Raw genomic sequence first — 15,856 nt, 5'->3', positions numbered from 1 at the left:
ATGATATTGGAAAAATGGCTGCTGCTTCTGAAATTACTTCTCTGCATATCTGCAGTTGCTACGGAAGGTTGGTATATTTGATTTTCAGAGGTTCTTTTTCCAAACATTCATGATGAAAAAGAATGGGCATGAACCAAAAGAAATGTTGACATCAGTTACACATCATATGTTAGGTGGGGAAATCTAAACCATTTAATTTGTTTCAATTGGACTAAACACAAATGTATACTTTTGCATATGTAGTGTAAATATATACGAGATGTAAATATTTATTTTGGCCGGGAAATGAGGGAATAATATCTTCATTTGCAATAGATCAAGTATGTGTCTTTTGCAGGGATGTATAAGTAGTTATCAAGGGGCGCGGTCGGCAATTGAATGTTTCCCTCACCACGAAATCGTCGAAAGTTTACACATTTCAGATTTCCGACATGATTTGCAGTCATTCGGTGCAATATGCTTGAACTGATTTGTTTTTATTTCAATGTCGGCAGATTTGAAGACAAGTGTAAATTGGGGGAATTTGAACAACTTCGTATTTATTCACAACAGTGTTGACAAAATGACAATTGTCACTGTATTAATGTCACTGTACGAACTGTTTCTACCTATGAGTGAATAAGGTAGACTAAAATAAATAGTCTCCGAAATAAAGTTATGTATGGCGCCGCTTTGAACAGTGAGTGTATCGCTCGATGTTGGAGGAAAGCTTGATGTGTGAGGAAAGCTCTATGTGGGAGGAAAGCTCGATGTGGGAGGAAAGCTTGATGTGTGAGGAAAGCTCTATGTGGGAGGAAAGCTTGATATGGGAGGAAAGCTTGATGTGGGAGGAAAGCTCGATGGGGGAGGAAAGCTTGATATGGGAGGAAAGCTCGATGTGTGAGGAAAGCTTGATGTGGGAGGAAAGCTTGATGTGGGAGGAAAGCTTGATGTGGGAGGAAAGCTCGATGTGGGAGGAAAGCTCGATGTGGGAGGAAAGCTTGATGTGGGAGGAAAGCTTGATGTGGGAGGAAAGCTCGATGTGAGAGGAAAGCTTGATGTGGGAGGAAAGCTCGAAATGATGCGGGTCTTAGACGTCTAACATGATCAGGGAGAAAGTGGGATTCGAACCTACAATCATAGGTTTATCGCGCGTCTAAGTGGCCGGCGACAACCCGTCCGTAATGAAAGATTTTAAGTGGAACCTAGATTCAAATATTACAGCAGAAAACCTTAAGGTCCCGAGGACACTCTTAATTTCTAACAATGCAGTTCTGTTTCTGACTTTTACGAGGTTTTTTTATCCCTGTAAAATTCCCTTCAAATCCAACACCAATACGAGTGAGTGAGTGAGTGAGTATGGTTTTACGCCGCTTTTAGCAATATTCCAGCAATATCACGGCGGGGGACACCAGAAATGGGCTTCACACATTGTACCCATGTCGGGAATCGAACCCGGGTCTTCGGCGTGACGAGCGAACGCTTTAACGACTGGGCTACCCGACCGCCCCAACACCAATACGAACAGTGGGACGCATTATGAAATCATGATACATGGCAAGAATGGAAGAACTATACCATGACAATGGCGACTGTTGTATTACAGGGCCAAGCAACCGGACGATCGAGGCACGACTCGTGGACCAGCTGACCAGCAACTATGACCGAAGGGTCAGACCACGGATGAACGCCTCGGAGACGGTAGACGTGACCTTCGCCTTCTACATGACGAGGGTAGACATATTGGTTAGTTGCTCTTACACGACGTTCTACAATTATGCCACGGTAGAATCGTTTCTAGTGCTTCACAGAAAGATATTTATCCTACAATCTTCGTAATAACTTGTCATAGGAGTTTTCGCTCATATTCTTATTACGTTGTCGACTTACGAGCGCTTCCGGGGAATTCGATTTCGCACTCTCTTCGGCCTATTGGGTTGAAATACTTTATCTGTATTCGCCCGATGACTGTGATGTATTACATTATTGTTTTACCTTGGCACTGTAAAAGGTTTGACTGTTGAATCAGTGGGTTAAGATCACGTCAATACCTGCCTCTGATTAGAATATCTGATATCATAACCGTTTGTAAGTGTTCACAGCTCACCTACTTTCATATGTATATATTATTTCTGTGTAGGCTTGAAGCGAATATACGCTTCTTTATTTATTTTAGTTTCAGAATATTTAAACAATGGGCTGGGTGGAAATGGAGACAAATAGAAAGCCTATAAATACTGGACACAGAAAATGGGGATGATGAACATTTTGGGGGAAATTGTGTGCTCAGTCATCACTTATAAAGACCGCCTCCGTGGTCTAGTTGTATAGCGTCCGCCCGGCCGCGTCATACCAAAAGACGTTAAAAGATGGTACTTGTTACCCTGTCTGGCGCACGGCATTAAAGGGATAAAACAAGGACTGGTCGGCTCAGAGTCGGTATACTGTGTCTGAGTGGGGTATTCATGTCTAACTGCGGCATGGTATCTCAGTGGGCTAGCACTATAAATGGGCATCAGTTCACACTTGTACAATCAGCCACACACACACTAGCATGCACGTCGCTATATAAATGCAATAATCTTGGACGCGACGTTAAACCCAATTTCACCTGGGTATAATAGTTGTGTCTAAGGCGCCGCAATTCAAAACAGCGGCGTGGTATCCCAGTGTGCTAGCACGAAAAATCGGCATCAGCCCGGACTATGAAAGCAGCCACAATCACACACGTGCATTCACGTCACTATGTAAGTGCAATAATCTTGGACGTGACGTTAAACCCTATTTCACCTCATCACTTATAAAAACTATCCCCCCAAAATGAGTCATGATCCCTTTGTGTTCATTATAGTATTGCATCAAGGTGTGTCGTTTCCCTCATCGTCAAATAGACGAACGAATTTGACAACACAACGATTATCTATTTATCAAGCTATAAACTTTGTATCAACTTCTTGTTCCCACTGCCAGAATTTGCGGAGTGAGATGTTGTCTGTCACCGGGTGGATCGTGGTGGTAAGTACTATAAGAAGAATGTGAGTGAGTGAGTGAGTGAGTATGGTTTTACGCCGCTTTTAGCAATATTCCAGCAATATCACGGCGGGGAACACCAGAAATGGGCTTCACACATTGTACCCATGTCGGGAATCGAACCCGGGTCTTCGGCGTGACGAGCCAACGCTTTAACCACTAGGCTACCCGACCGCCCCTAAGAAGAATGTATTATCATAGGTTTGTTTTCTTTATTTTTCTTTATTTGCTTGTTGTTTAACGCCGCACTCAGCAACATTCCAGCTATATGACGGGGGTCTGTACCTAATCGAGTTTGGACCAGACAATCCAGTGATTAACATCATGAGCATGTAATTGGGATACGATGACATGCATCAACCAAGTCAGTGAGCCTCTTACGACAGGCATGGGTTGCTGAAGATAAATTCTTCGCGGTTCTTCATGGGTTTAGTGTCATAGGAGTACGACGGCAAAATGCCTCTTCAAAAACTTTTGTTAATTTTTCCGATTCAAACCGAGCAGAGCCGTTTGCCTTCTGTGCTAATTCAAAGGGGGTAAACCTTAATTCATGAGCGGTTTTTAAGCCCTATTGTGTATAGGGCGTTTTGATTCCCCATGTATAGAGTGTGGAAGCCATTCGTGTTCCCCGCCGTGCTGTGCTTGGAGTTTGGTAAACATGGCGTACAGCATGCTCCAAGATGAATCCGAACTGTTAAGCTGACTGTCTAAGATCAGAATGCCGCATCACCTTCACGTCTAAACTACACTTCTAATAATTTTTTCTTCTCCTTGGTGAATCTGTTTTAGTGCTGCATTCACTTATCGTTTTATGTCGGCGATATTGAACTAGTTAGTGTTAAGACTATTGCCACTCCCATGGCCCATACTTTAATATAGGCATGATGGTATATACTACGGAAGCCTTTTAGGGCCATTTTTTTCGATACTATCTTGAAATTTCAAGATACTAAGTTGAAATTTCAAGATAGTATCGAATCTTTTTTTAAAAAAACCCACATGGCCCTAAAAGGCTTCCGTAATATACTGTATGTATACTTGGGGTAGAACTTGGGAGTGCATACCCACCATGCAAGTCTTCTCTTGGCTTATTCTTCAAAGAAAGGGTGTGTATGCTGATGGACAAAAATAAAGGAACAGGTAAATATATAGCAGAAGAATGTATATTGGCCTGCTTGGTAATTAAGTTGGATGGATTGTTGTTTAACGCCGCACTCAGCAATATTACAGCTATATGACGGCGGTCTGTAAATAATCGAGTCTGGACCAGACAATCCACTGATTAATATCATGAGCATCGATCCACGCAATTGGGATCAATGACATGCATCAATCAAGTCAGCGAGCCTGACCACCCGATCCCGTTAGTCGCCTTTTACGACAAATAGAGTCACCTTTTACGGCAAGCATGGGTTGCTGAAGACCTATTCTACCCCGGAATCTTCACGGGTCTGGTAATTAAGATAGAGACTGTTAATGAAATAATTGTATCTGGTATGATCACTTCACTGTCATTAAGTCATTTTCTGGGTAAATATCGTCAAACACATGGACCCTTTTTTCCTTTTACAACTCAAAAGAAGTTAAAGAATTATTCTTTCTTACTATTATAGTTACGCTGCCATAGCTTGACAGATTAACTGTAGTAGCAATATGAAAGCATCGGGTGTTGTTTAACTTGTTTTGAGTAGTATATATAGAACAACTGTAGAGTTCGTCCACAGTTCAACTGCCTGTTGTAGAGGTGGTATGACGACATCTTCCGATGGGATCCAGCCCAGTACGACAACATCACTAAACTAGTGCTGCCCACGTCCTCTGTATGGTTGCCGATCATTGCCCTGGACAACAGGTGGGTGGAGAGGGAGCTGGGATAACGCTGTCTGGGAACAGTCTTTCCGTTACACCACGGCATCCAGCATCACGTGGGAGTAAAGGGACTCACATGCACATGTTGCCGTGGAAACAGGTTGGGACACTGAATCAGTTGAATATCCGTTTCCATACCTTATTTTGTAACTTGTTCAATATGTCTTCATAAAGTCTCCTTGGGGATTTTGACATTTATCCAATGACTGTTGCCTTACAAATTGTTGGCATTGGCATCTATTGGCTAGTATTACACTGTAAACTGCATCTTATGGTGTCTTCTAATCGTTCCCCGAGAAAGCTGGGCACGATTGTCCATTTCCCTGAAAAAAGATTCGTCTTTGAAGTCACGGAAAGGGACGAGGTTGGCCGATCGCTAGAGGGAATATATTGCCATGATATGATAAACCCATCCCATAAACTTGGTGTCACGATCCGATAAATATGCAAATGTGGTCATCTAGCAGGAACTACTTTCAAACTCCATACATCGATGCATTGCCTTATCTCTTTCCTTTTATCCCAACATGCGCACAAATAAAGGGGTTCCCGATATAGCGCCGTGTTTCTGTAGACAAACATGGCCGCCATGAGACACCGACACTATAGGACAAATTTGGCTAACTTTTCTAAAGCTTCTTCATTGAGAGAAAGTACTTCTTAAACATCCATTATTGTAAGAATGACATCATATATGGGATGATACATGTTTATGATTATTCAGAAAGCGCGACAGAAAAGAAGCATGTAGATTCACAACAAGGTTTTTGCGTCTTTACTTGGAATGTTACACAATATTTAGTCAGTGAGTGATTTTTATCACCACAGTCAGCAATAGTTATATATATTAGGCATTTTCCAAGCAGCTTGCAAAAATCGAGGCTCCATGGGGGAGTGGGTCAGGCACACCCGTCACAAAAAGTATGGGCTACGACCCGAGCCATCGGGGAACGATGAAATGCAGAAATGCATTCAGTTCAGTCGTAAGGCCTGACCTCAATACTTAGCATTTTAGTCTGCTATATATGACAAGCACGATAATAACAAGATTATTGCGGGGCAAAACAAAGAATTCAATTACAAACGTAATCAAAACGTTACAAAACATTTGCCAAAACACTGCATACTTAAGGTCCAAAACTCAAATTTAAATTAATCACCATCGAATAACAAATTCTTGTTGCACCATCAACATCGGTGTATTCTGTCTTAAGCCCGGCAGTTTAGTTAGAATATTGCGGCGTTTAACAATGATTAATAAATACATCTTTACTAAGCATACTCAATTAAATTGCGCATTCTTTGATCAAAAGGTGTGTTTCCATTTTCAGCGTCGACAATATAATCGAGAAGAACTTCCGTGACAATTTCTACGTGCTCATCTCCTACACCGGCCTAATGTCGTGGGAGCCGGGGGGAGTGTTCACGACGTCGTGCGAGATGGACATCACGCTCTACCCGTTTGACCGTCAGACGTGCACGATGTTCTTCTCAACGTGGGACTATACCGTCGACCTCGTCAACCTCACGTTCGCGTCGCCGGAAGTCGACAGGGACGCCTACGTTGAGAACGGAGAGTGGGAGATCCTGAGCACAAAAGTCGAGGGGGACAGGTTCAGTTACAACAACAGCCCGGAAATGATATACCCGGAAGTTGCTGTGACTATACAAATACGGAGGAAGTCCACGTACTACTTCATCAACATTCTGACACCCTGCTTGATGATGTCGTGCCTTGTGCTGATGGTGTTTTACCTGCCGCCGGACTCCGGGGAGAAGGTCTCGCTCGGCGTCACAGTTCTCCTGGCCTTCTCTGTGTTCCAGCTGATGATAGCCGAGGATATGCCGACATCGGCCAGCGCCATGCCCATACTAGGTACTGGTCATACTGAACAGGGGACACGGGTGGCCAAATCGTCTAAGGCGCCGCGATTCGCTGTGCAGAGTTGCGTCCCTTGGGCACGCCAGAAACCTATGATTGTGGGTTCGAATCCCGGTTCGCCCAGATTATGTTTCTAGGTTTGTCAGCACCATACCCGTGCTCGTGGGTTTCACCGAAGTGGTAAACGTCTGAGACCTGTATCACTTCTGGCTTTCCTCCCACATTAAGCTGTCACGCCGTGATATAACTGGAATAATGTTAAAAGCGGCGTAAAACCCAACTCACTCACTCATACTGAACATTCGGGTTACAACTGGTCTTCAGCAACCCATGCTTGTCGTGAGAGGAGACTGACGGGAAGCCTGATCTAGTTTACTTTGGGGCAAATATATTACGTCAACACTAGAGAACAGTCCATTTCATGTGGGCGTTAATGTCGCAATAGAGGTGACATTTATATGAATAGATGATTGAAAATCAGTGATGACACCAGGTGTTCTCGAATAGGGTAAGCATGTCCTGCCCTACGAGTAGCACCGCCACTCACACAATTTGGATTAAAAACAAATACATACATAAGCATTTGATGAAAAATTGTTGTCTGGCGTTGCCAGTCCTCTGGACCATCGGATATATGCCGTGCTACCCGTAGTTTGGGGATATTGGAGATGCTGATACGAGACCATATTACCGATATAAGGATTTTAGGATAAGTCATTATTATAAGCTATTAATTAATGTGATACTTATTTTACGAAACTTTCGCTATGAAGTATGAACCTAGCTTCGTGAAATCGGTATATGATACATACGCGAATGTAATACCATTACAAATAGCGACACGGAGATCGATGCAAATAGTATTAGTGTTTCCATTTCTGGTCGGGAAACCAACTATGAGTAATACTATATAGTTAAAGTTATTCGCAACTCGGAATTACGGAGTATCTTTCTCTCGTGAAATTCACTCGGGACAGATCATTCATAATTCATATTACCATCACTACAAAGACCCGTGAAAATCCGGGATAGAATAGGTCTTCAGCAACCCATGCTTGCAGTTAACGGCGACTATGCTTGTCGTAAGAGGCGACTAACGGGATCGGGTGGTCAGACTCGCCGACTTCGTTGATGCATGTCATAGTTTCCCAATTGCGTGGATCGATGCTCATGATGTCAATCACAGGATTGTCTAGTCCAGACTCGATTATTTACAGACCGCTGTTATATAGCTGGAATATTGCTGAGTGTGGCGTTAAACAACAAACAAACAAACAAACATCGCTTTATGATTAGGTTATGTAAGGAGAACGTGTTCCTATATTGGAAACCCTTCAATTTGTAAAAAGAAATCTGCTCTCCGACAAGCTTTAAACTGATCAATCTCTATAGTGGACATGCTGTGTGCAATGATCGATCTCTAAGTGGGCTTCACACATTGTACCCATGTCGAACCCGGGTCTTCGGCGTGACGAGCGAACGCTTTAACCACTAGGCTACCCGACCGCCCCGATCTCTAAAAGACTTGCTGTATTAAATGATCGATTGCTAATGGACATACTTTCTGTTTTACAGAGGTGTACCTGCTCTGCTTCATGTCGGCATCAACGTTCTCCGTCATCATCTCCGTCCTGGTCCTGAACCTCCATCACCGGACCGAGTACAACCAACCCCCGGTCTGGCTCCGGCGCCTCGTTCTCGACTTCCTCGGCCACTGGCTCTGTATGGGCACCAGGAGCCATACCACGGACGTCCAGCCGATTGTCGAGGAATACCACGACCACATGGATCAAGTAGAAGCCAAGATCGAGATCGACCATCACGACGAGCCCGCAACAAGCTGCAGTAACCCAAAGATCGTCCTCCCTGACTCGCCCGCCGAATCCACACACACCTTCCACCCTACAAGCGGGCTCCTCGGAGCGTCGTGTCAGAACCTACGGACTGGAGCGGCGATATCGGCGGTGAAGCTGATTCACAGCATTGCCAATATTGATAAGACGTCGGGCACACAGTCAAAGACAGCGTTCTTGTCCGCCGTTCGCGACGTGTACCAGGAGCTGTATCAGACCCGGATGGCTGGGGAGGTGGAAGCGGCCTTAGAGAATCAGTGGAAACAGATCGCGCGTGTTGTCGACAGGTTCTTCTTTTGGTTGACCTTCTCTATTCTCATAGTGTCCACGGCTATTATATTTGATGCTGCCAGAGACAGGCAAGCTTAAAGTCATTGGTGTCAGTACCTTGTTTACTTCTGCAAAGTGGCGTCTGGTACAACTGTCTTGATCGAGTCTGACGCCTGGTGTTGAATATTCGTTTGGGCTATGGGTGTCATAGGAAACGATGGTACTTGAAAACATGCAGTTAAAGACACTTTCTACCTTTAACGCGTCTTGTGCTAGGAGTGGATATTCAGTTGTATCGTTCATTTGTCTGTTGGTACATAGACATGGTCGTCCGTGTTACATTTGAGGAGGTGGAGATTAGTGATGCTCAAGCCTTACTTGAGTTTGCGTTCTGTGGTCGCCTACCCGTGAAGATCTGGGTTAGAATAGGTCTTCAGCAACCTATGCTTACCGTAAAAGGCGACTACGCTTTTCGTAAGAGGAGACTAACGAGATCGGGTGGTCAGGCTCGCTGACTTGGTTGATGCATGTATTCCATCGATGGATGCTCATGTCAATCACTGGATTGTCTGGTCCAGACTCGATTAATTACAGACCGCCGACATACAGCTGGAATATTGTTGAGTGTGGCGTTAAACAACAAACTAACAAACAGAATTTACAGACCTCCGTCATATCGCTGGAATATTGCTGAGTGCGGCATTTAACAACAAACAACCAATCATATCTTTGGTCACCAAGTCACAAGGCAGGATCCTCTTGACTCATAAATACAGTTATGTTCATTTGATCTATTCAATCATAGAACTTGATGTTCCACAGATCTTTACGGGAAGTCAAAGTCCCATGAGAAATAACTGTGAGATAACCACCGATTGCTTAAAATAGCAAGGCGCGGCTTTAGTAATAACTGACCAATCACAACTACTTATTTACCATAATATTTGGCCATTATCTTCAGCATACGTTTTACCAAAGTTATTTCTGGTTTCATTTCAAGGGCATTTGTTATCAAATTATTGTTGTTCAAAATCGCGATTCCTTTAAGGCATTATGAGAGCTGGACTCTTCAAACTACATATGTGGTAATAAATTTAAATATTAAACGAGACGTACCTGTAAGGTGAAGTTGGATAATTATTAATTCCACCGACCTATGAAGTACTGAGCCTCTTCAAATTATATATATGACAATAAATAGAATATTACAGTCGCTTCATTCGATATCAGAGTTGTCCCTCGTTGAATATGATTACTGCGTATGTTTCAGAAGTTAGATTGTTGTTTTCAAGAGTAAGTTGGGTTTTAGTGCCAGTATTTCGGTATTTCACTATCACATCGTTTCAGCTTAATGTGGGAGGAAATCTCGTAGAGTTTTCAGATCGTCGATGTTTACCACTTTGGTGGAACCCACAAACACGGGTATGGTGCGGACAAACCAAGAATCATACTGGAGGTTCGAGGGATTCGAACCTACGATCATAGAATTCTGGCAGGTCTCAAGTCGCAAATCTTAGTTTTGCAAATCACTCTCTCATTCGGACGCATTCATGCTGAGCAACGTTGTAACCACAAGATCTATTCTCCGTTTGTAACTGACGTGCCCTTGGGGCAGAAGAGACCAGTGAATAACTTGAGTGAGTGAATGTTGTTTCTTGTCAGCAATGTCCCAGATATATTCCTATCTGTAAGCGATCGAACCTCGACCAGTGAAACCAGTGCATGACTGAAAGCATGAGCGACGACCCGCGCCATCGGGAAACGACGAATTTGTGCATGGCCGCCATCGCTGAGCGAAATGGCGGATTAAAGAAATCTGTATCGGTCCGGTTTCCAACTCAGTAAGAAAATATAATTGTTGCACGATCTAAAATATAAGTAGGCCTACTCGTATATGAAGGCAAATATCTTAGGAAGTGAATCACGATACAATTGATGTTAGATCGCGACGTGTGCACTTTGCTGAAAAGAAATAAGATGCGGTGCAGAACTGTTAGGAAAACACTGTGGGGCAGGTCGAAGCGTCAAGTCAGATCAGAGATAGATTACCGCGTATTAACTGGTGCTTTAGTAAAGGCGGAGCCAATGACAAGGAGCATATTTTGTGTAAGCAAAGTCTGATTTATTCACAATAGAAAAATACTGATTGGAGAACATCATAAAATCTGATATGACAACTTCACAATAACATATGGGACATCACAAAAACTGCATGACATGCGTGTGCGACATTCATGTTAAGCATCACATGTGTGTATCACAGTTCATCTTTCGGCAACTTTGGACCTTGGTAATCTAACCCATACTCCCTCCTCAAACCAACCAACACTTTGAAGGGACGGCTGGTGAAATAGATCTGCATTGTTCGTATGATGTCCTTCCTTGGAACGTCAAAATGGCTGTGGGTGACTGCGCTCTCATAAAAGTCTACCGTCTGCAGCACCGCTTCTTCCCATGGCGTGGGGTCCCACCCCAGGACGTCCACGGCTTTGGAGGTGTCAACAGGGCCCTGTCGCACGGAGGGGAAGAGATACATGGCGTCCTCCCCCGTGTGGGTCTTGATCGTTAGGTCCGTCATGTTCAGCGCCATTTTCATGTCTGTTAGAACGTCAAGCAAAGATGGCGTCTCTTTGAAAGCGAGGTTGTAGGCTTGATCTATCCATTCTGGATTAGGTTGCAATAACAATCCGATAATACGAGCGACGTCTAGCGAGTAGACTAAACTGATCGGTTTGTTAAGAAATCTTGCTGGGACGGACACTGGTTTTTCAAGATATTTTGACAATTTTATCCACATTTGATAAATCCACCAGCGGTATGTATTGTCACGTGGTCCTATGACGTCTGGGAGGCGTAATGCAACATATGGAAATCCTCCATTCTGGCGCTGCTTTATAAGTTCTTCCTCGCATTGCAACTTCCGATGACCATAATCATCTTTTTCCGCCAGGGCATTCCGCACCTCTTCGGAATTCGGTCTCACGGCGTCAACCTCACGGGAAGGTTCAGAATGATTCTTTTCACAAACCTCATACACGGAATCAGAACTAATGTAGATATACAAGCCTAATTTATGTTTAAGCAAATCCACCGCCTCTGTCACAGCAAATGGATGATACCCACTGAAATCCACCACAACATCAACAGAATTTTTCTCAACAAGTCCAACAAGGTCGTCGCATTTACGTAGGGGCACACCTCGGTCACAAGCGATATGTCGTACACGCGGCTTGATGGTAAAGACGGAGTCCCAGTACCAGTTGCCTCTGTTTACTATAGTAATCACGTGACCAGCTTCTAACAATGTTTCCACCGTGGCAGAGCCCATGAAACCATTCCCTCCGAACACAAGAATACTCTTTGGACTCACGTAGTCTAGGTTGGGCTTCGCTTGAACGACACAGAGAGAAAAGAGAATGACCTGCGCGTAGTGGAGACTCGACATTTTGCAGAGCAGCCAAACTTAGTCGCGTCAGCATCCCACACGAGCTGGCTCCCCACTCCCCCACGCCATCTTGTAATCTGACACTTGGTCGTCTGCTCTGTTGTTTCCGGACGTGCGAGGCCCACAGTGGGTTCTTTAGTTCGTGCGTGAAGGAGTGTGGTGTATATGAATGTCAAAAGTTATCGTCAAGAAGAAGATGGTGTAAAATATAAAAACGATATATGTGAGTGAGTGAGTATGGTTTTACGCCGCTTTTAGCAATATTCCAGCAATATCACAGCAGGGGACACCAGAAATGGGCTTCACACATTGTACCCATGTCGGGAATCGAACCCGGGTCTTCGGCGTGACGAGCGAACGCTTTAACTGTCAGGCTACCCGACCGCCCCCGATATGTGTGAGATAAATATTGTAACCTAATACCATTGCATTAGGAGCTATAGTGTACAACATTTCATACAAGATGATATTTTACTGAAATGCGAATACACGATTTCTGATTCAACATGCACATATTTATTTGCATGGGCACTGTCGGGCTAGATCTGGCAGTTTCCATAGAAAGGTAGGTCTGGTTAAGTTGAGTTTCATTCATAAAGCAAAAGACACGTTTTTGCGTACCTGAGAATTTCAATGTGGCTCTGGTAGCGTTTCTCGCGCAAAACACACACATGTTAGTATGACATAAACATACATTTTGGTCTATTTATTATGGCCAGCATGTGGAGCGTCATTATTAGATTAAGAAAACAAAGATATTTAGCTGGACTAGTATCGAATATAGTTGACACTGTACTGTAAACATGGAAAAAATTTCGCCATGAAATTATTCCGAATGCGTCTGGAACGTTTTGCGACACCCTGTTGATGAGATTAACAAAGATCAAAGCTAATGTTTCAGGTGTTATAGTTGATAAGTAGTCGCAGTGTCAGCCAGTGAAGTTTAGACTATAGATGCATACATGTGTTGTTGTAGTTGATAAGGGGGGCTGGGGGGAGCGTGTTTATCTAACTGAATGGACTGGCTGGCGTATGTTTGTGACTCGGTGTTATGTCAACAACTCGACGTGTGTGGCTTGAATGCAATATGATACAACCAATCAGATTGCGCCACGTATGTTTTACAATACTTGTCATGCCAGCACGTCACCCGTTTTACGTCATATATAGAGGTTTGGCAATCAGTGTAGAAGAATAATTATTTTTTTAAAGATTTGACTTCAATATATTTTTGCCGTTTATATATCGCCTTGATATACATGTAGCTGGAATATTCCTGACTGCGAGATTCACACACGCTCCCATTAGTACACACTAACATATAGTCTTTTTCCCGATGCTGAATTAATGATCGTGGAATAGAACTGGCTAGATGTGCTTTTTTATAATCTATATTGGTTTTTTTTTCATTTAAATACATATATTCCAGTCATGGTGCTGAATGTGGGTGTTGTGTTCCCGGAACGTCGGCATGACGAGCCGATTAACGCTTTAACCCCACAGCCCTAGGTTGCCTGACCCTGAACTATATTATTTTCCCTTCCGATCAGCCCCTAATGCTATAGACCTGAAAGACGGGGTCTATGTTTGCCACAGGTTCTTCTCTCCCATTTCACTGGGACGTCTTATAAATTTAAATGAAGTTGTTTGTTTCTATCAAATATATATATTTTCAGAGACTAAGCGTCAGTCTACCCACTGCCTCTTTTAAGATCATAAATAACAGCATGTTAACATTAAGGGCCTGACTGTAAGGTGTAATGTATTCAACACTTATGGAAAAATACAACATATTTCAGTACAACGTATATCATATCGGCAAATTACCACAAGATGTCAAACTGCCACCAGCTTTTACTCAAATTATACGACGCTTTGTCAAATAGTTGCACCTATCAGTAATTTGCTTCCTGTAGTCAGTATCGAACTACAGCTGAACTGTGTGAGATCATGTACTGCTTGCACATGTAATTGTTTGACAGTACATTAATATTTAATCAACCACAGTCTAGAGGTTCTGACCCCGTGAAGATCCGGGTTAGAATTGGTCTTCAGCAGCCCATGCATGCTAGTCTACCTCGTGAAGATCCGGGTGAGGATTGGTCTTCAGCAACCCATGTTTGTCTCTCCCGTAATAGAGATCTGGGTAAGAACTGGTCACCAGCAACCAATGTTTGTCTCTCCCGTATCATAGAGATCTGGGTAAGAACTGGTCTCCAGCAACCAATATTTGTCTCTTCCCCGTGAAGATCTGGATTAGAATTGATCTTCAGCAACTTATGCTTGTCGTAAGTGGCCACTAACGGGATCGGGTGGTCATGCTCCCTGACTTGGTTGATGCATGTCATCGTGTCCCAATTTTGTAGATAGATGGACAGGTCAATCACTAGATCGTCTGGTCCAGACCTCCGTCATATAGCTGGCTACTTCGGAGTGGGGCGTTATACAACAAACACACGCATCTTTCCTCACCAATGGGCACATCGCCCAAAGCAACACATACAATGCAAGGCACGGTGAACCATGAAGCAGAGTTTATTAAGGAACAGGAATTAAGTTCAGCAGTAAGAAAACATATTATGGCTTGTGCTTTGGCCATTATTTATTTATCTATTAATTGGATCACGGTCACGGATATGCAGACCATATTTTTGTCAAATTGATTACCGAGTATCTTAAGAAAAATGGTCACTTATACGATGGCAATATTAGACATTCGTCTTAAATGAACCATTTCGATCCGTGGTAGCCGAGTATGTCCATAAGATATGTGGAGTTATGGCCTTGTGTTTCATGCACGGACTTTGCCGAAATGTACTCCGAGAAAATCCGATATTTCACATAGAGTTACAAACTTAAAAGAGTACCAAGGTTGAGGCCGTCATTTTCTATATCAAACTCCTTCTTCCGACATCTGACATTGGGAGAAAAAACACCGTGATCCAAAAAATACAAATAAAATTGCCTTTCCATAGTATGATACAATACAATCTTCATTGACAACGATGAACAATTATCTGTTTTACAGACGTAATTAAGATAGGTGTTAAAAAACATTGACAACAAACAATCATATTATATTCTTGATATTTTGATACTACATTGGTTATTAAACTTTTCAGAAGTCTCATTCGACCCGCTCGCCCCTTTCCGTAACCGGCTTGTCCGGAGTGGCAGGAGAGGCCACAAATGTGTATGTGTGAGCAGCTCACTGTTGAACCCGCACCAATTATTCAGCTAGTACTGAATGCATCACTTGTGGCACCTGAAAGGTTATATGGGCTGAAGGAAACATATTTTTGAAATGACGCCAATGAAAGCATTCCTTTTGTGCGTTAATAATCATAGGACATGACACATTTGGGATACTACCCATGGGAAAACTATGATCACAGTAACTCAATGATGTTACATTAATTGACAAAGTTATCCATCAGCTTTACTTGTACCAATTGGATCACACATCACTTATGTGTCATGACAAACCACAATCACCAACCTTGGCTTACCTGTGATGAGTTAAAGGCT

The 15,856-nt window shown here is 43.2% G+C and overlaps 2 protein-coding genes across 2 annotated transcripts; one reads left to right on the top strand and one right to left on the bottom strand.

Annotated features, from left to right (window-relative positions):
- LOC139449485 (neuronal acetylcholine receptor subunit non-alpha-2-like) lies at positions 1–8,982 on the top strand. Its single transcript, XM_071230902.1, has 6 exons — positions 1–67; positions 1,586–1,725; positions 2,950–2,994; positions 4,752–4,861; positions 6,210–6,754; positions 8,336–8,982. Exons 1-6 carry the CDS (start codon positions 1–3, stop codon positions 8,980–8,982), a joined length of 1,554 nt encoding a protein of 517 aa, XP_071087003.1.
- A 2,055-nt stretch (positions 8,983–11,037) lies between these two features.
- Positions 11,038–12,386, bottom strand: LOC139450226 (uncharacterized). Its single transcript, XM_071231895.1, has one exon. The coding sequence runs from the start codon at positions 12,326–12,328 to the stop codon at positions 11,141–11,143; it is 1,188 nt and encodes a 395-aa protein (XP_071087996.1). The 5' UTR covers positions 12,329–12,386; the 3' UTR covers positions 11,038–11,140.
- Between the last annotated feature and the right edge of the window lie 3,470 nt (positions 12,387–15,856).

The sequence above is a fragment of the Haliotis cracherodii genome, unplaced genomic scaffold (assembly GCF_022045235.1).
Source record: "Haliotis cracherodii isolate W230 unplaced genomic scaffold, xgHalCrac1.p SCAF_8, whole genome shotgun sequence".
Classification (NCBI taxonomy): Eukaryota; Metazoa; Mollusca; class Gastropoda; order Lepetellida; family Haliotidae; genus Haliotis; species Haliotis cracherodii.
Note: the sequence above shows the minus strand (reverse complement) of the source record. Positions and strands in the feature narration are given on the sequence as shown.